General features: G+C 37.8%; 1 protein-coding gene across 1 annotated transcript in view; it reads right to left on the reverse strand.

The window, feature by feature from the left end:
* Bank1 (B cell scaffold protein with ankyrin repeats 1) overlaps positions 1-20,205 on the reverse strand; it is a 281,067-nt gene that overhangs the window by 8,609 nt on the left and 252,253 nt on the right. Inside the window, exons 15-16 of the mRNA XM_017796375.2 lie at positions 6,300-6,478; positions 3,727-3,790 (exon numbers count right to left, since the gene is read on the reverse strand). Coding sequence (XP_017651864.1) covers positions 3,727-3,790; positions 6,300-6,478 — 243 coding nt within the window. The remainder of the gene's footprint in view (positions 1-3,726; positions 3,791-6,299; positions 6,479-20,205) is intronic.

The following is a 20,205-nucleotide window of genomic DNA, read 5'->3' on the forward strand; positions in this document are numbered from 1 at the left end:
AACATAGTTCTAAGTATACAAGCTGCTTATTTTAAAACAAATCTATATAACCATGTCCTCTACAGCCCAACAGGCTTTCCTGCAGACTATTTACTCAGAACCCCTTGTGAATCCTCATCAGAGCATTACTCCTCACAGCCCCTGATCTGTTTTCCATCTCTATGGATGATTGGTGCCTGTATTGGTTTAATCTAGGAAGCCAGATAAATTGAATCTTCCAGCATGCACTGTTTTGTGTCTGGTGTCTTTCACTCTATACTGGTAGAGATTCGTTTATATTGTACTTAATAGAAGAAGTCTTTTTTATTGCTTCAATAGTAGCATAAATGCACCACAACGTAATTATGTTTTCTGCTGCTGGGCGTTGGGATTGTTTCCACTTTGGCTATTATGAATCAAACTGCCATAAACCTTTATGAAGAGTTCTTTGGGCGTATAAAAGATTTCACTTGCATTGGAAAATAATTAGGACTGAAATCACTATAACATATACCAATCATATATTTGACTTTTCTAAAATCATCACACCTTTCGTATTTCTGGCAGCATGCATGCATATCTACTTACACATCCTAATCCATACTTAACCTGTCTAACAGCTTTCAAAAATTGTGTTCTTATAGTTATTAATTGGCATCTCACTGTAGCTTAATTTGTGTTTTCATGAATATTGATGTTAGGCATCTTTCACATTATGGTTGGACTTTTGCTTTTGTAAATTAAGATATGGATACTTATTGTAGGAACGGGGGTGACAACGATCCTATACCCTCTCAGCAGATAGAACCATGTGTGTCTGTGTATCTCTGTGTGTTTACCTCTATACTTACCTACCTGAAATGTATACATTAGAAGCAGTGATTTATTAAACTTCTATTTCCAAATCCAATGGTCCATCACATGATTAACTCAGCCTGCTCTTCTTTGTAGCTATAACTCCTTTTTATTCTGACAATAGGGACCTGATGGCCATTATCTGTAGTACATTTTTTTTTGCTATACCAATCCTAGAATGTCCATGAAGTAGTTTTGAAATTGTTAAACTATATCCTTGTGGAGAAATAAAGATACAAACTAGCATGAAGACACTTTTATGTACTGTTTTGTTTATTCCTAACCTGAGTATGCCTAGGTTTCTAAACATATGTTCTTTCTGATCTGATCCTCCACTTTGTAGCTTCGCTTGGTTAATTTATTTCTGTTTATAATCCCACTTCTTCCCTTTCCTGACCCGTCTTATTTATTGAATATATGAAATATTAACAATCTCCTAAAAATAAGAACTATACGCATAAGTATACTCTTTTTAGCCTGACTTCTGTGGTCATAACTTTCCTTCAAATTTAACTATTTACTGCATTTTGCTTCATTTTACAAGTTTTGAAGGTATCTCCAGTATTATTGAGTTTGAAAATTGTTTTTATTTTTTCTTATTTGAACCAAAGTTTAATTTGAAACATTGTATTTAATTTATAAATATTTTAAAATATGATTTTGTAAAACTTCAGAGAACAGACTCTGAAGGTTTTGGTCTTTCAGGGACAGGGTCTCCCTATAGCCCCAGCTGGCCTGGAACTCACTATGTAGACCTGGATAGTCTTGAACTCACAGAGCTCCATCTGCCTCTGCCTTGCAAGTGCTGGTACTAAAGGCATGCCTACCATGCCCGGCTTCGTACTATAACTTTCTTGATGACTCAGTCTGTGTTCTGTCTTGGTGAACCCTCCATGCACACCTTGCAGAAATATACTTATGCTTTTATGTCGCATGTAGAAAATGTGAAATAGGTCAAATTAGTTGCTAGTGTGATTCAGGCCTTTTGTCTCTATTGCTTTTTGTCTAATTGTCCAATTAATTAGTAAGAAAAAAATTGGTAAAATTGCCTGATTTTGTTTCATTAGCTTTAATAAAATTCATAAGCATATATATAGCACAAACTAACAAATACCTAGGATTGTTACAACTTCTCATTGAGCTTTCTTTTTATTGCTACACAATATGTTCTTATAGCTCTTGCAATGGTTTTCCTCTTCAATTTATCTTGAGTTGTATCAACATGACCATCCTAGCTCCCTGATGCTGTCTGTTGGCATGTAGAGACTTCATCTTTCTTTACTTTCTAGCTACTTTCCTTAATTTAAAATTGTTTTTTAGATGTCCTAAATTTAGATAGTGCTTTTTCATGCAGTATAAAAACATGCTTTTTAAATGAAGTGTTTAGTCCATTTACACTGAACGTAATTATTTCTATGACTTAACTTACCACCATTACCTGGTTTACTTGGATTTTTACTTATCTATTTCATTTATGTTTCAAGTTCACAACTTTCATTATTTATTTTTTCAGAATTAAATGCCTTTCAATGCTCCAATTACTTTGGTGTATTGGTTTCCAAGGTTTGCTTATTTTTCGTTTTAAGTTGTTGCTTCAATAAAATAAGATGTTTCAATTTCTCAGAAACTACTTCGAAGTCACGGAGCACTCCCTCCAGCCTCATACCTAACGCCTCACTCATCACACTCCCATTTGCCCCTTCCTCATTTTAGCACCAATTCTTCCCATTCTACACTTTGCCAAGTATAAAAATTTACACATAATTCCACTTAATTGCAGACTCTAATCTTCGTAGTATTAAAAAATATTTTTACATTATTCCTATGTTTTAACCTTAGAGGTTAAATTTTCCACCAAAGTTCTCAGGAATATCTTATCTGGCTGTATTGTCACACCATAATATGTAGTAGTGCTCTCTATATATTAGCTAGCACTGTATAATGTTCCCTAAGAAACTTACAGAATTCTTGATTTTATAAGTTGCTCAAATGATAATTTATTCCACATAAGAATGAACATTTGTAGATTTCAGTTATGTATAAACTCATCTCTTATGACCTTATTTACTTTACAAAGTATATTTATATTAGAAAAATTTGTAGGAGAGCTTAAAGAATTGTCTCTGGGAAAGCAGATGTCAACTCAATAGTATGAAGAGAAATGTGTTCCACATGGTGACTATCAACATGAAGCATACCTAAAAGTTATGTGATGTTATTGAAAAGGGATATGGGGTTTTTTAAATACCTGCTCTTAGTGGTTTTTTTTTATTTTCTGTAAAAGAGATGAGGCTTTGGGAAGGAATGGTTCGATAGTGACAACATAGTTTACAAAGTGTGTTGTTCATCTCTGGAGAAGATCTGCCATCTTAATAATGCTTGGTTTGTTAATATTGAGTGTTTCCCGAACCCTCAGAGCAACTGTTAACTATTAGTGAGAGAAACATGCATTGCCAAGAAACATGTGGGCTTGAGAGAAAGCCAACCTAAATGGAGAATTTAAAATGATCCACTTGTGGACATTTGTGAGCACTGACTGTACTGGGAACATTCTACCTATTTGATTCTCTACATAATGGCTAATAAAAAACTGGTACAAGATTTATTTGTAAGTTATATAGGAATCAAAAGAAAGTAGTGAGCACTGGTTGAGGGGCCATTATGAGTTAGTGAATAGAAATATTTTATATATTAATTCAGAGAACATTCCCAGATGTATGTGTGATTAATTTCAGAGACTGAGTCCCTCCAGCTTAGGCAGCTGGGAAGCGAGGAACTGTAGATTTGAACTGAAGTCAACTTGAAGTCAACCAAACTGGTTTGGTTCTACAGTTCCTTTATTTTCTACTTAATCAAACTATCATTTGTAAGAAGCAGGCAAATTTTACTTACCATAGGCATTTTCTTCTTCTGGTCTTTTTCCAATAATGGTATCTCGGAGTTGACGTAGTTTTTCCTTAATGAAATCACAAAACACAGAACCAAGACACAGCAATAATGATTTAACATTTTTTAATGTATCAAAATGAAAACATTCGTTATTTTACCAGTGCCAGCACTGCTCAGTAATAAGTTGCTACTTACGATGTCCCAAACATCCAGGTACTTTACACATAATATGTGACTCATTCTTTGGAAGGGGATATAAAGGGCAGTATCTTGTTTTACAGACACAGAAACTGAGGTACAGGGAGGTTAAGTAACATATCTTTATCACAGCTACAAGTGGTAGAATCAGGATTGGTATCAGAGCCTAGTTTTCTCGGGAATTATTTTCCTACCCTACACCTGTGTGGTCTCCAGGGAGCTTCACCATGGCAGCTGCTACTGCCTGAGCCCCTCTCCAGCCTAGGTCTGGAAAATTCTTCTCTGGTGCTCTAATTCTAAGAAGTAGGAACTCAGGGGGGGAATGTTATGAAACTAGATTCCTCATCTCAGGACAATTTTGATCTTTGTTTTCCAAATATTCTGCATGGGACATTTATTTCTCTTTTACCAGAAACAAACAAACAAACAAACAAACAAAAAAACACACCAGAAGAAGGAAATCAAAGGGGAGTTAGTGGCTTGTCCTCAGTGATGCCCTTTATGAAGGGTTGTTTCCATGACTTTGCGAATGTTTCCCTGAGTGGAGCTGTGTGCCCTAGGCATGCCGTGGTTTCAGGAGGATTGAGGAGGGTGGAGAGCAAAGCGTTCAGCTTCTTCAACACCTCATCTTCAGGGCTCGGGCTTCTATGTGGATCTTCACTGCTCCCTGCTCTGGGAACTTGTGCTGTGTGTGCATGCCATTTTCCCTAGGATAATCCCTTCATACACACAATATCTCTGTTACCTCTAGTAATTCATTTGAAGAATAAAAATGAAATGTTTACAAAGAGGAATCCTTCAGGATTTTCAAAGTATATGAACTACATGGGAGTGTGTGCATGTGTGTGTGTGTGTGTGTGTGTGTGTGTGTGCACAATCATGTGTAAGTAAGGAGAATATTCATTTTGGGGTTTTGGGTTTTTGTCCAGGACCCTGGGTCAAGGAGTGGCTGATTCCTCAAAAACTCTTCAGTCAAAGTTACTAAGCTTTTGGTTCTTATGGAAAATAGTCTTAAGATCTATTGATCTTAAGTTATTTATTTTTGTATAGCCACTCAATATATTCATTGTCTCCACTTATTAGGTAATCAGATCAGTTCCTATCTGATAGGTATATATTGCGCTAAATTCTTCCCCAACAATATTGGATATAAACATGCTGATAAAGTAGAAACAACAAAGGGTTTCAGGAAATAACTATTGTAGCAACTTTGAAGAAGCTGATTTTACTAAACTGGACTGAAATCCTTATTTTCTGAGGCTTTGAGAAGAATAAAATACATGTAGATCTTGGAGGAAAATTATTTACATATTTGCAATTGATTTGCAATTTTACCCTATTTGGGGATGGCAGTGGTGTGTGCGTGTGCTACGGTGATGACTCTGGAAGGAACAGAGAGGCAGTGCTGTCATTCTGCTCATGAGCAATGCACAGGTGCAGAACTCTACCATCATCTTTCTTTAGCTCTTGTTTCAAAAAATGACTGGCTTTGCTTGGTATTGCAAAACCTGGACCATTTCCAGCCACCAACACACAGCCAGTTGCCCTTCTAGACAGTAGCTTCTGATAAACCATGATCTCAGCTGTGTTTGGAAAGTCCTCTTGCCTGCACTGTTTTGGCCAATATTCCATATTGTTTGAAATCTCATTATAGTGACTCATTTTTCTATTGTTCAACTATATTGTCTTTTAAATAAAAATGATCTATTGGTAAAGGTAGCATATTAAGCTAATATTAGCTACCTGTATTTTGTCCTAAATTGGCTTAATAAATAGGTTTAATCAAGCAGCTACCTGGAAACTGGATTCTGAGGCAAGGAGGCTTCTTGTGATGGGATGGAAAAGAATAGTTAGATAGTTTAGTAATTGGAAGGCCTGTGACGTAAGCAGACCATAGCCTGTGACACAGCAGAGTGTCAATGATGGTCAAGGGGGCACTTGTGACATATTTTGTGAGGACAAAGAAGACATTGATCATATTTAGGATTATTGCTTGATGTGACTTCAATCAGTTTTTGTTCCCTTTAAGCACAGTCTTCGTTATAAACATCTGAATGCTGAGCACATGCTCATGTAATACTTCATCTAATTTCAGTGATGAGATGAAACAAGCATTCACTGCACTAAGGACAGGGACTGGAAAACAACTGGGTAATGGCTTTACTGTATTGGATTCTGAGATTGAGTACATGTAAATAAACTCATCGTTGTGAAATTTGGATACTGTTTAAAAGCTTTTAATGAAGAATTGTTTCAAACATATTTTTAGTGGCTAGTTAAAAACAAAAGAAAATAGTCTATATTTCTGGTGAAGACTAAATATTTAGAGAGTAGAGGGGATTCACAAGCGAAGGAATGTTCTAGGAAGTCAATCCTACCTGCTGAATCAGTTCCAGGCCACTCTTCCCTATCTGCCAGTGTTTAAATTTCTCCAGGGCTTCATCCACAGACATTTTCCCATTCTTCACTTTCTCTTGTAGGCGAATGAGTTCTTCCTGCCCAGCCGTCAGGCAGTCCCTTGCAATAGAGAAGGTTGAACCCTCCATCCGAGCTTTGTCTATATATGAAGCAAGGATATTTAACATTAACAGATGAACAATTGGTACAAAAAATCACTCTAAACAACAACTCATTGGAGTTTCTTTCTCTTTACTGTACACAGTTACAGAATAAGCTAGCACATAAATTTGTTTGACTGTTTTTGAGAGAAGGCGTCACTATGAGACCTGAGCTGACTTTGTACTTGAGATTCTACTTCCTAGTCTCCCAAGTGCTGGGGTCTCAGATCTGTCACTATGTCCAACCAGCACAAAAAATTTAATGTATTTTCTTTTAAGAATGGTCATAACTGGCATCTATATTATGGGTAAAAAAGAATGTATTTTATTACTGTAAAATATAAAGGCCAAGGGAAAAAAGGATGTGCTATTTGTAGGCGGTATCAGTTTTCTTTTTGTTGGGTGAGATTTAAAACAAGATCATGTGGGTGAGTCTTCAAAGACGGCTCAAGTTTTACAGCACCTGCCTCCTCCTCCCCTATGAATAACCAGAGCAAAAGATTTGTAGCAGCACTTTGAGAGGTAAATAACTGTGATTGAGTTCTGGAACTCATCCAGGGTGAAACTGGAAGCTCATAAGCTTTGGAGACCCAAGACTGTAGTATGACAGGAAGGCAAGGAGTGATAATCTGTGATGCTGACTTCCCAGTGCAAAAGGCGAGATGCTCTTTTCAGGGGAAAGAATAAGAGTCCCAGGAAATCACATCAGTGCACGTGCTGGCAAGCTCAGCTCCTGGAAAGTTTCACAGTTGTTACCAGCTTGCAGACCATTTACGGGAGCGGTGCAGAGTCTGCATGATAGTTTTCATTGGAGAAAATACATCTCTCCACCAACCCCCAGAGCCCATGCTGCTGTGGCACTGTACCAGTATACAAAGGCAGCTATTGTGTGAATTAATACTGACCTAGGGGTCAATGAAGTCTGCATATCCCAATACTTGGATCCCCACAAATATTCTACCATAGTAGCAAAAAGGACTGTAACCTCATGGACCCAACCTGACTGAGCAGAACATCTGCTCATCTAGTGCAAAGTCCTTGTACTTTAGGAGACAAATATTTCATAATAGATACCTAGGAACAAATAGGTACCTAAAGTCCTTGTACTTTAGGAGACAAATATTTCATAATAGATACCTAAGGACATAAAAGCTCTGTGCAATGAAAATTACAAAACTAACAGAACTTAAAGAAGACTCAGCACACAATGAAAAGTCCACCTTTGTTCATTGATTGAGAGATATGATATAATCTTATCATGTTATATAAATATCCACACAACCCAGAACAATCTATAGGTTCAATGGAGAGTCTTCATCAAAATACCAATGACAAAATCCTTTACAGAACTAGAAAAAAAACCTAAAATTCCTATGAGGCACAGCTGGATGCAGAGTTGGAGCCAGAAGTCATTGTGTTAAGTGAAATAAGTTAGACACAGAATGAAAAAACCCAGGTTTCTTTTCATATGTGTATGTTAAAAAATCCAACGGAAAGATATAATTCATAGAGTGCCTGCTGAGAAGAAGTGTGGAGGAAGGACATATGGAGGTTGACAAATAGGCACCAAAACACAGGTAGAAATAACAAACCTCCTGTTCACAATAATGAGGGGTGAGAGCAGCACACAATAACCTGCTATATATTTTATGAATAGCCGAGAGAAAGGAGGTTGGAGACTTCAACACAAAGTAATCATAGTGAGATAGAAACATTTATTCCCTTGGTTTGATCAGTACATAGTGTATTCACATACTGAATTATCACACTGTTCCATAAATGACTGTAATTATTGTAAGTATTTAAGGAGAGGGAACTGTTAGCTACCCTGATTCAATCATAACACACCATAACATGTATTAATTATCACACTATTCCCCATAAATCTCTAAAAGCAAAAAAAAGTTATAATAAAATAAGAGATTATGTGCACGAATTACTTAGTCTGGGGCTTGCCACATAATAAATGTTAATATTCTTAATAATGAACATTTGTTGAATAAACTATCTCTAATTTTGAGAACAGAGATCTCAATAAAAATCTAAATATCACAAGAGAGGATCATTTAAAACTTTATAGAAAATGAAAGTAAATAACTCCTCATTTTATAGTGAAATGCATTCTTTTCAAAAGTTTTATTTTGGTATCTGAAAACATAAATAGAACCACCTGCCTTTGGGGGCACTATGTGCTTTCCAAATCACCCCAAACCCTGTTACCAGCACATTTGTGCTAACTTCCTGGTTTCAGACCTTGTCTGAGTTTGTAACTTCTCATGTATGTATTTCATCAGCTCCAGTGTACTCACTGTAATGTCTCAGGAGACACAGGGTAATGGAGTACCAGCATGTGTCTTATTTACACAATGTCAGATCTGCACATGGCCAGTGTCTAGAAGGACAGAAAACAGTCCTGCTCAGCTATATTTTAGTAAATTGACCCTGAAAAAGTCCACTCATTCTTAGGACACTTCTTCAAGAATGAAAGAAACTGGGTCATAACTCAATCATAGTGACAAAGATTTGGGAAATGGGTTGGGGAGCATGGGATTCTATAGAATTAAAATTTCTAATTCGATAGAAATGCTTCCTCTGGAAGAAAGACATTGCAAGTACTGTACTTAAATATTTGAAGGGCACTTGAGCCTGGACTGTCTTGGACTGACCTCTAACGTCCATTTAAGTTTTGAGAAGAACTTGAATAATGAATGGAGGACCAGGAACGTGGACAGCTTCTTTCTGAAAGATTCCTTACACATAAAACTCTCTGCGGCCAGTCACTGTGGTTCCCATGGGGACTTCCTTGACTTATCTTTTTACCTAGAACTAACAAGATGTCAACAGTCTACATTCTGTAGCTTCCTTCAGAGATGACAGGACACTGACTCCCAGGAGAAATGGAGAAGCACAAGTCAGCCAGAGGGCTAGCTGGTTTGGCAGCAAAATTCACAGATAACAATTGAGGTTTTATACCAGTTGCTATTTGTAGGCTTCCACACTCAAATTCAGTTCTTGCAGTGCAGCTTACAGTCTGATCTAGGTGCCATGACTGCTAGAGTGTGGAGGTGTTGCATCATCATGAACTGGGTAACTTTGCCATTGTTGTACTTCCGTCATCTCTTTGCCTAAGCATGAATTCATTTTCATCTCAACTAACTCATGCAGGTGTATATTCTGTATTCACAAAAGTTCATCTCAAGCAAAGCATTCCTAGCAAAGTATCAACTGCAGTTTTGTTTTATATACAGGTTTCACATAATTATAAAAATACTGACTCCTGGGATGCCTGGTGAGATGGCCCAGAGGGTAAATGTATCTGGCCACCAAACCTGGCAAATTGAGTTCGATTCCCCCGGACCAACGTAAGGTGGAAGGAGAGAACCATTTCTGCAACATTTTCTTCTGACCACACACACATGCACCATGGCACATGCCCCAAGGCACACACAAAATAATAATGAAACTGAATCTTTTTAATAATATTCATTTCACTTACTCTATTTAACGTCAAATTCTTAGCTAGTAAAGTGTAAATAATGACCCTAAGGGAGAAAACAAGATATTTTGGTCCTTCACAATTGCATAAAGAGAACAATAACCCCAATTAAGGAGCACCCAAAGTCTCAAGTATCAAGTCCTAGAGGGGAGCTGCTTATAGAATATCTAATTTTCTATATGTCAATTTTGCTGCTTTTCACATGAGACATCTAATACACATGCCTTGATAAATTATCACTAGGCATGACAAGCTATAAAGAAAAGTGATCCAGACATTTTACTACTCTTTCAAGGCAGGCTCCTGATACTCAATGTAAGACCTGTAATTTTTGACAAGTTTCACAGATTCTTTTATTGCGTCCAGGTTTGATGGAGGTGGTAATAGTGGGTCTTTCTTCCTCCCCAGCTTTATATTTCTTTTTCTTTACTTTCAGATGAGCTAGTATGGTATTCATGTAATTTTTGCCTAAAAACATTTATCATACCACATACCTGGAAAACTTTGGTCACTTACTGTAAAAGCTTCAAGATAAACCAAAGGCTTGGTTCATTTTACATTACTTTCTCTTCTTAATATAGTTTATTATGATCGAATATTGACCACAGAAGTAACAAGTAACCTATTATAGTGGATCTCTGAATATGTAGAATAGGCCAGAAAGTTTCTAGCTGTAATTTTGTTACTGAGCGAGTTTCTAGAATAATATGTTTAATAACCAAAAATTTTTTGGAAGGAAAATCTTAATTGGCCTTCTCTTAGCTAACAGCAAGGCCAATATAAAATATTTACTTGATAAAGATTATTCAGTTACTCAAAACTTATTATATAGTGATACATACAAATGCATGATAAAATTATACACATGGAAATTAAATATCAAAGGTAAAACTAATAGCTGTTCAAAGTTGTTTATTGGGACAATAGAGGATATTTTCTTTCAACTTACAACTTTCCATAATGCTATTGTATTGATTTTACAAGAAGAAAGATGTACTCTGCCTTCCCTATAAGCTTCTCCTACGGAACACACACCATTCCAGTCCTTGCCAGAGATCATCTACTGCAGGTGACACCCTGCCCTGTAAGGAACATTCTGGGCTATTGTATCTTTTTATTTCTCTGTTCCTTCCTTTCCCATTCCCTTTATTTTTCCTCACTCTCTTTCTTTTCCTTTTCCTTCCTTCCTTCGTTCCCTCCCTCCCTCCCTCCCTCCCTGCCTTCCTTCCTTTCTGTCTCCTTCATTATTTTTCTTTCTCCTTTCCTTTTTTTGATGTGAGTTATATGTGTGTGCATACACATGTACTTGTGAATACATTCACCCATGAGCATATGTGTAGATATCAGAGGTCAATTTAAGGTACTTTCCTCAATTACTTCTCCCCCTTATTTTATGAGGCATTATCTAGAGCTTGCCATTTTGGCTAGACCAGCTGGCCAGCAAGCCCCAGGGATCTGCCTATCTCTGAACCATCAGCATTGGAATTACAGAGATGCTGCCCCACCCAGCTTTTTGTGTATGTGCTGGGAATCCAAACTCAGGTCCTCATGATAAACAGTACCCTAGTTACTTTCTATTGCTGTAGTAAATCACTGACCAAACCAACTTGCAGGGGAAAGGGTTTAATTTCATTTTACAGTTCCTAGGTCACAATCCAACATCAAGAGATGTCAGGTCATGAACTCCAGGCAGGAACTTAAAGGCAGGAACTGAAACAGAGATGGTGAAGGAAGGCTGCTTTCTGGTTTGCTTCTTCTAGCTTGCTCAGCTATTTTTCTTATATAGACAAGGCCCACCTTTCTGGGGTTGGCACTGCCTACAGGAACTGGGTGCACGTACATCAGATAACAATTAAGAAATGCCTCACAGACATGCACTCAGGCCAGTATGATGGAGGGAATTCCTCAGTTGAGGTTCCCTCTTCCCAGGTGACTCTAGTTTGTGTCAGGTTGACAAATAACTATCCAGCATACACAGCAATTATTTTACATGCTGAGCCATTTCACCAGCTCTTTTTTTCATGATAAAAAGATTAGAGTGTTGTGTGTCATATCTTCACAGCAAATTAACTTGTAACGACTCTAAAGAACTTCTTGGTAATATGAATTAATTGGTGACCATATTTAAATCTGGCTGGTTTTTGTTAGCGAGTTTGGGAACTGGTAGGCAAATAAACCCAGATCTACAATGGCAAATTGAGAGATACTTAGACTATAGATTTATCCATAAGTTCCAATCAAAGCCTCTATATCTCCTTAACTTGAAGGGGCATATATATATTCTTTGCTACTGTTTTTGAATTAAAATCATAGTGATATGTTTCCTGCTCTTTTCATAGTCTTATAGCCTAATATTTTTACCATGTCTTATACATTGAAAGTTTTGAATTCTTAGACTGCCAGATGCTTTTTGTTTCCAGTGTTTGCACAATCAGATGTTATCACTGTCCACACGACTCACTGCATGCATTGCTGTTTATTTTGTTGTGACACATTCTGAAAGTGTGACATTTGAGTTCAAACAGGCTCAGAGGTGTGGATGCTTTGTGCCACTCTTGTTTTCCTACATTCTCACCAGAAGGGAAGTGGCTTCATTGTTGCCCTTTTGATAATACTGTGCATTGCTTAATTAAAAAAAGCACAGGAAAGCCAACATTTTCCTGATGATTAGTGATGATTACTAGCTTCATTGGGTCTGGAATCACCCAGGAGACAAGTCTCCAAGCATATCTGTGGAGGCTTCTTGAGAAAGGTTAGCCTCTGGGCATGCCTGTAAGAGATTACCTTGATTAGATAAATTGAGGTGGGAAGACCCACCCTAATCCTGGGCAGCAACAGTCCCTGGGTTCTGGGCTTCATGAAAATAAGAAGGCTAGCTGAGTACAGGCAGTCATTGCTGTCTTCTGTCCTCTTCTGTTTGACACTGAATGAAATGTGACCAGCTGCTTGAAACCTGCTGTCCCAACTTCCCCATCACGATGGACTGTACCTTAAACTTTGCCAAAATAAAATAAACTTTCTTCCTGAAGTTACTTTTGTCAGGGTATTTTATCACAGCAACAGAAAGGTAACCAGGGCAGTTTTTTCTCTACGCTTCCTCTCATGTCTATTGAGTCTTATAGCATTGTTTTATGAGAGCCTTTAATATCATATGTGACAAGTGTCCTCACTTTCTTTTTCCCCCTGTTTCTGCTTTTAGCTATTCTTAATTATTCATCTTCTCTATGAGTTTAGAAATATTCTTCCAATGTGTTTCTCCCCTGAAAAGGGAAAAATCATTAAAATGATATGGAACACTCCTTAATCCTCTAAGTTCTTTTAGGAAGAATTGAAATCAACATCCCCAACAAGAAAAATGGTATTCCTGTCTTTAAATAGGTAACTTTTATATTTTGAATGAATAGTGAATTAATTTGTTTCATGTCTCCAAACAAATATTTCCAATTACAGCAAATCAAATTATTATTTTATTACATCCAAATTTTGAAAATAATTCAGATTTTCTAGATATCATGCACACATATGACATCTGAAAATGATGAAAACAGAACTCTCTTATTCCCATTAGGCAGTCTTTTAAATGTACATGCTGTTAGAGCTGCTTGGTGATTCTCGAGAAATGAGGAGAGTGCTGATAAAGAGCATCTTTATCTTATCAGGAACAGCTCTGTGTTGAAGCTAGTAATGTATTTCCATTCATGCTGAGAAACTATTCTCTCTTTGTTCATAATGGTATAAATGTTAAACAATAATGGTGTCTATATTTTTCATTAGCTAAAATCATCATATAAATTTTATTTTTTGAGACAGGGTATCCTTGTGTCCCTAGCTTGCCTGGAACTCACTCTGTAGACCAGGATGGTCTTGATCTCACAGAGATTCACCTGCCTTTGCCTCCTCAGTGCTGGGATTAAAGAGGTATGCCACCATACTCAGATTTCTCTTTTCTCTTGACTCTAGACGTGATGTGACTAGTTGTTTTAAGTCCTGCTGGTTGACTTTCCCACAGTGATGGACTGTAACCAGAGATAAAAGAAACCCATTTTCCCCTCAGTTGACTTTTGCCAGGGTATTTTATCATAGTAACAGAAATAAGAGCAGGATACTTTGTGTTTTTTCAAATATTCATTCTTTAAATCATTCCTTTAATTTTCAACTTTTATCATTATTTAATCAGCTTCACTCCATTTCTACTCTTTTGTGATAGAATATCTCATTTCTTTGTTTTGATTTATCTTAATAGTGACAGCTTTTGAGGCTATGAAGATAGCTCTGTTTATAGACACACAGTATATGGGCCCTTTCTTAGTAGTCAAATTCATTCTACTTTTTTTTCTTTGTCTTAAGTCTTTAAGAATTTCTTCAGTTGTTTTTATTTTTAGCTTTCTGTAATTGATTTTTTAAAAAAGTTTTGAGATAAAAAATTGAATATTAAATTATATCTTCTTAAATATTTTTTCAGCTGGTATGTAATCAGAATATCAATCCCAGACCTTAGAAAAAAGAATCTGAAAGAGAAGAATAGTAGGAAACAGGTGTTAATAAGGGAGCTATTGATAAAAATGGAGTTATTTTAAGGGGAGAAGGGAAGGAGGGTTATACAAGGAACCTTGGGGATAAAGGGAAAGAAGTCGCTCAAAAGATGTGGGGCCAGAGAAGAAGGGTATTATTAAGGGAGAAATGGGAATAACGGGGGCACCTTAAATGGGGAAACCACGGTGAAAGGGTTAGATAATGCAAGAGATAAACAATGCCTAGCTAGTTTTTAAAAAAAACAGAGGGAACCATATTAGTGCAATGACCTACTGACAAATTATACATACAACTAGCTCAAGGAATAAAATATAGGTCTAGACAAGGTTTATCTGAGAACCTTTGGTCTTTGCCCAAACTTTATCTACATAGCACCTGGTAATCAAAAGTACCAGACTGGTGGAACTAACCTTTTTGGATATTTAACAGCCATACTTTGAGGCTTATACTAATTTCTTCAGAGGGACATAAAGGACAGTTTTTGCTCCTTGCCCTCCAAGGTTGATTAAGTTCCAGGGGACAATGAGCATCTCTCAAAATATCCTGTAACTGTGGTGAGTCACCTGTCCTCTTAATCAAGGAGGCCATGGAGACCCCACCAGATGGACTTGAACCAGTGTCCAGTCTACAAAGATGAGGGTCAACACAGAGGAAACATTTCCTCCATGCTTCCAAGTGAAGCCAGCTATGGTCCAGTAGGACCTTTGACTTATCTTTACATAGGCGGAATTGGTAAAAGAATGGAGACAGGGGCTCCTCCCAAGCCCATGTGACCCCTGAGGAACAGATTCTCAAGTGACCTTAAGAGTAAAAATAAATTGGTTTATCTGGCCAAACTGTATGGTCTTAAACACCCAAAAGGAAAGTATAAGAAAAGATTAAAGGGATCAATGAAATTCTTTAAGAGTCCATGTATATAGCTAAAGGCTACATAATAAGAAACAGTGCCAGACAGGAGATACCTTCCTTTGAGTTGTTGGCCAGAGTGGCCCAAGAGACTCCCAGACAGTAAGTCAGCATAGAACTGGGAAAATGAACAGCAGACCCCAATCTTATCTAAAGGAATATTGGCAACTGATTGCTGCTAGATGAGGAACAGCTGATCTTCCTAAAACAAGGATCTCTAGATAGGCTGACTAGACTCAGCAGATGGTCAAGCACTGGAGAACGGCTTGGAGCACCAGCTACACAGTGGATAGTAACAGGGATGACAGAGTATATGGGCTTCAGTGTGTCGGGGGAGAGGCTATGGGAGGGTGCCATTTGGGATGTGGGTATATAGATGAATAAGATTGTTTGGGATGTTCTATGTGAAATACAAAAAAGTCAATAAATTAAAAATGAGTTATATTTGAGGAAGAAGCATAAAAATTTGCTTCATGTTAATTAGTAGAGGTGATAAACATTACCATTGAAATCTCCTGATGACTTCTCAGGTGCCAAGGATCTCAGACAGTAAGCGACTGTGACTAGTAATAATCAGATTACACAGAGGTTAGAGACACATGTGCAAACATCTAAATATTAGTCAGCATTAAAAATGAGTCTTTCTATAGGAAATAGTATATTTTAAAATGAAATGGAGATCTTTTTTAAAGGTTAAAACCTCATTCAATTTTATGTCTTATAGGGTTTATACTGAGTTCAATATTGTATAACTGTGAACCTGTGAACCTAAAAATTTACAGCCAATTTTGAAAGAGATGCATCTTTGCTCTAGAAGTTGTTGTTGACTATGTTAATGCTGCGATGAAATGCTTCTTCTAATCATGTGGTTATTAAATAAATAATTTTTTAAAAGCAAAAGAATGATAAAGAAGCTGCTGCAGCCTTCACCTCTCTCTGATTCCTGCCTGCAGAGGGGCGGTATCTTCATGAAGTAGACTATTCTTTAATTTTTTGAATCCTAATAAACTGCTTTGAAAAACATTGTGATGCTAAAAAATTTTTTTGAATCCATATTTGAATTTGTGTTTGTGTTGTGTACATGTTTGTGTGTGTGTGTACACAAATGTGTCCGCATACATATGGAGGCCACTGGGTGATTTCCTCAATCACCGTTAAGCTTATCTTTGTAGATAAGGTCTCTCACTGAATCTTGAGCTCATGGGTTAGCTAGACTTGGCTGGCCAGCAAATCCCAGGGGTCCTCTTGTCTTGTAATCTCCAGTGTTGGGATTATAGCCATATACTGCCACACCTGTTTTTTAAATGGGTACCAGGAATCAAGCTCACATCCTCATGTTTGCCCACCAAGTACTCGACTGACTGAAACACCTCCCTTGTCCCCAGAATTTGTACTTTTCACATGGGGACTTGGTCCCAGAGAAATATAGGTCCAAAATTGTCTCATGCCATTATTGCAAACTTCCATTTCTTTGTTTATAGGATAAAGATTATCTTCTTTCAGAGGTGTTGTAGGGGGTTTAAGGAATATATACGTGAATCAAGTTTTGTGGGGTTTCTGGATTGCATCATAGGTAAGGAAGTTGTTTAAATGGTTGTTTTTATGATTACTAGGGAGGCTAGTACAGTATGTCATAAAAATGGGCCACTCAGCAAAAGAGAACAGAGTTCAGATTTCACCTTTACTATTTACTGATTCTGAAAACTTAAAGATAACCAATTCATTTTCTTTTACAGCTTAATAAAAATATTTTATATGGGTGCCACATTTTCATTATCCACTTATTAGTTGATGGACATGTAGTTTCATCCGTGTCCCAATTATTGGCAGTAGAGCAGCTGTAACCATGGATGAGCATGCATTTCTCTGGTAAGAAACATAGTCCTTTGGGTATATCCCCAGGAGTGGTATGGTCGGGTGTGGGAATAACTTTTCTGTGACACTATCTCAGTTTTTTTTTTACAATGTAAATAAACTTACTAGGCCTTGGGCTCCTCTTGTAACCTAAACATTTAGGTTCAATCCTCTGTGATCCTTCCCTTTATTGACCCAAAATAATGTATGTGCATATTGTGAAAATATTAAGCACTGCAAGCAGCGAATATTTGTTTAATGCAACAAATTATCCTTGTGGTGTAGGCAACAGGTGGACTCAGATTGATAACATCTGTTTGTGACTGTGTATGCTATTCCAGATAAGTAGGAATCAGAAAAGGAAAATTCCCCTGATAGAAGGTTCCATTTTTCCTTCCCCCTTTCATGGTTCCAATAAGTAGAGAGCAAGGCCTTGGTTCATGAGCTCAGTTCCTGGAGAGATCTGAAAGAGTAAGTTCTCAGAACAGATCAGGTGCCACTCTTGGCTTAATGGATGCTAATAGGCTGTTTTTGTTCAGGTGAATCAGTAATGTGGCATTGCACTACCACCATGGGGTCTTATGTGAGATCTATTTCCAATCTTCTGAGGTACTGTCACACTTATTTCCATAGTGGCTATGCCAATTTGTACTTCTGCCAACAGTGCATGAAGGTTCCCGATCCCTTGACATGATGCTGGGTACTAAGGTAGTGTGGATGGATCTGGGAGGAGTTCAGGGGAGGAATAGGGGGTTAATATGATAAATACATTGTGTGAAATTCTTAAAGAAAAAATGTAAACACAAACCTAAGCAATTTATCTTAATGAAGAAAGTACCTACTTCATGAGACACCTGTGAGTATTCAGTGACAGTACAATGATTGTGCAAATATTTAATACAGTAATGGCTCTTCTCATTCTTTATGCCTCACTGTCCAGGGCACCTCCTTTACCTGCTTATAAAACATTTTTGCAAACTTGGTTTCCATAAAAAGATCATTTTGGGGGAACTAAACCTCTCCTATCTCTCAGGGTGCTGGCAATAGTAAATAAATAAACATGACTTCCTTCATACCAATTCTCAGCTCCTGAGTATTGGCTTTTCAGTATTAAACACAACAAAACAAAACCACACACATTTTTACATTAAAAAGATATATACATATATTTATACATATACATGTTTTATATGTATATATGTATGTGATTTGGAACGTACATATTTTATTTATTTGAAATAACGGTGTTTTTATTAATATTAGAGAGTATTTTACTTTATAGGGTGTGTGTGTGTGTGTGTGTGTGTGTATGTGTGAATGGTTCATTTATATGAATATGTGGCATATATTTTGAGACATGGTCTGTCAATGAACCCAGAGCCTAATGATATAGCTAGGCTGGCTGAATATGGAGTTCCAGGTATCCATCAGCCTGGACATTCTCACTCCTGGACTTATAGATGTGCTCTCAGACCGGGCTTGTTTTTTGTGGCTTCTGAGGATCAAAACTCAGGTCCTTGTGGTTTGCACAGCAAGTGTTTCACCAGCTGAGTCATCTTAGCCCATAGATCATAGTCATATGGAGAGAGAGAGAGAGAGAGAGAGAGAGAGAGAGAGAGAGAGAGACAGAGAGAGAGAGAGAGAGAGAGAGAGAGAGAGAGAGAGAGAGAAATATCTTCCTGTAGCCCCTGCTGACCAGGAACTTGTTGTGTAGACCAGGCTGGCTTTGATCTCATAGCGATCTACTTGTTTCTGCCTCCAGAGCGCTGGGATTAAAGGTGTGCACCACCATATCCAGTACTATTTCATGTATTTTTTTAATGAGTTAAATTAACCAAAAGGCAAGTTTTCATTATTCAGATTCCTAAACATCTTTAGACCACGTGGACACCTGATTCAGATAACTATAAAATTATGATTTATTACTTTGCATATAGCTATTCATCATTAATATTTTATGTTCATATTTCATAAAAATTACAATAGTTGCCCTCTGCTTCCCTGGACCTGCAGGACCCGCAGGCCTCTCTCTGACCCACAGGCTTCTCTCTCTCTGGGGTAAGTCAACTGGGTCCTCCACAACTTGACTACCCCAGCCTCACTCACCCTCCCATCTCCCTGGCCTGGTCCAGTACCGTTCCTTGTATTGGCACCCCAGACACCTGGGGAACTACCACTGCTTCTTCCTGATCCTTTGCATCCAGAGCAACTCAGTTCCTTCTCAGGTCCCCAAGAGCACTCTTCTGGGCCTGGCCCTGCCCTCACCTCCCTCTGCCTTCCCTGGGCCTGCAGAACCCAGAGGCCTCTTTCCTGGACACTGGGGCTGACCTTTCCTCTACCTGGTCCTTTGCATCCAGGGAACCTTGGGGCTGCCTTCCACCCCCAGCTTCCTTTGCATCTCTGGGTGGCAAGGCCACCAGCTGCCCTAGACCAGCATCTTTCCTTAACCTGGCTCCCAGGCCAGTCCAACCCATAAATTCCCGAGGTCAAAATCTTTCCTGGAGGGATCCAGACCTTAGGAGAAAACCCAGAGAGCATCTGATACTCATCTGACTCGGGCCTCTGTGGGAACCCCTGAAGACAAAAGCAATCTGGTCACTTCAATATAAAATCAAAAGAGAGAACCAGAAGCTTAGACAACCAGCTTTTCATGCCCAAAAAGTAAACCACAAAGACACATAAAGTTCATAAAAAGAAGCAGTCCTAAACTTGAAGGCTTGAGTTACACACAAGAATCAGAAACTACAAAAGAAATTCACATGTCAAAATCACAGAGAAAGAATAATAACATGAAAATCCAAAATAACATATCCCCACCAAACACCAATAGTCCTCTAGAGGAGTACAATGAGAACCCCTTAGAGATAATGCAGGATATGGAACTCAAAAGAATAATTATAAACATGATAAAAGAATTCAGTGAATTTAAAGAACACA

The sequence above is a fragment of the Nannospalax galili genome, unplaced genomic scaffold (assembly GCF_000622305.1).
Source record: "Nannospalax galili isolate Female #2095 unplaced genomic scaffold, S.galili_v1.0 scaffold189, whole genome shotgun sequence".
In the NCBI taxonomy this organism is placed as follows: domain Eukaryota; kingdom Metazoa; phylum Chordata; class Mammalia; order Rodentia; family Spalacidae; genus Nannospalax; species Nannospalax galili.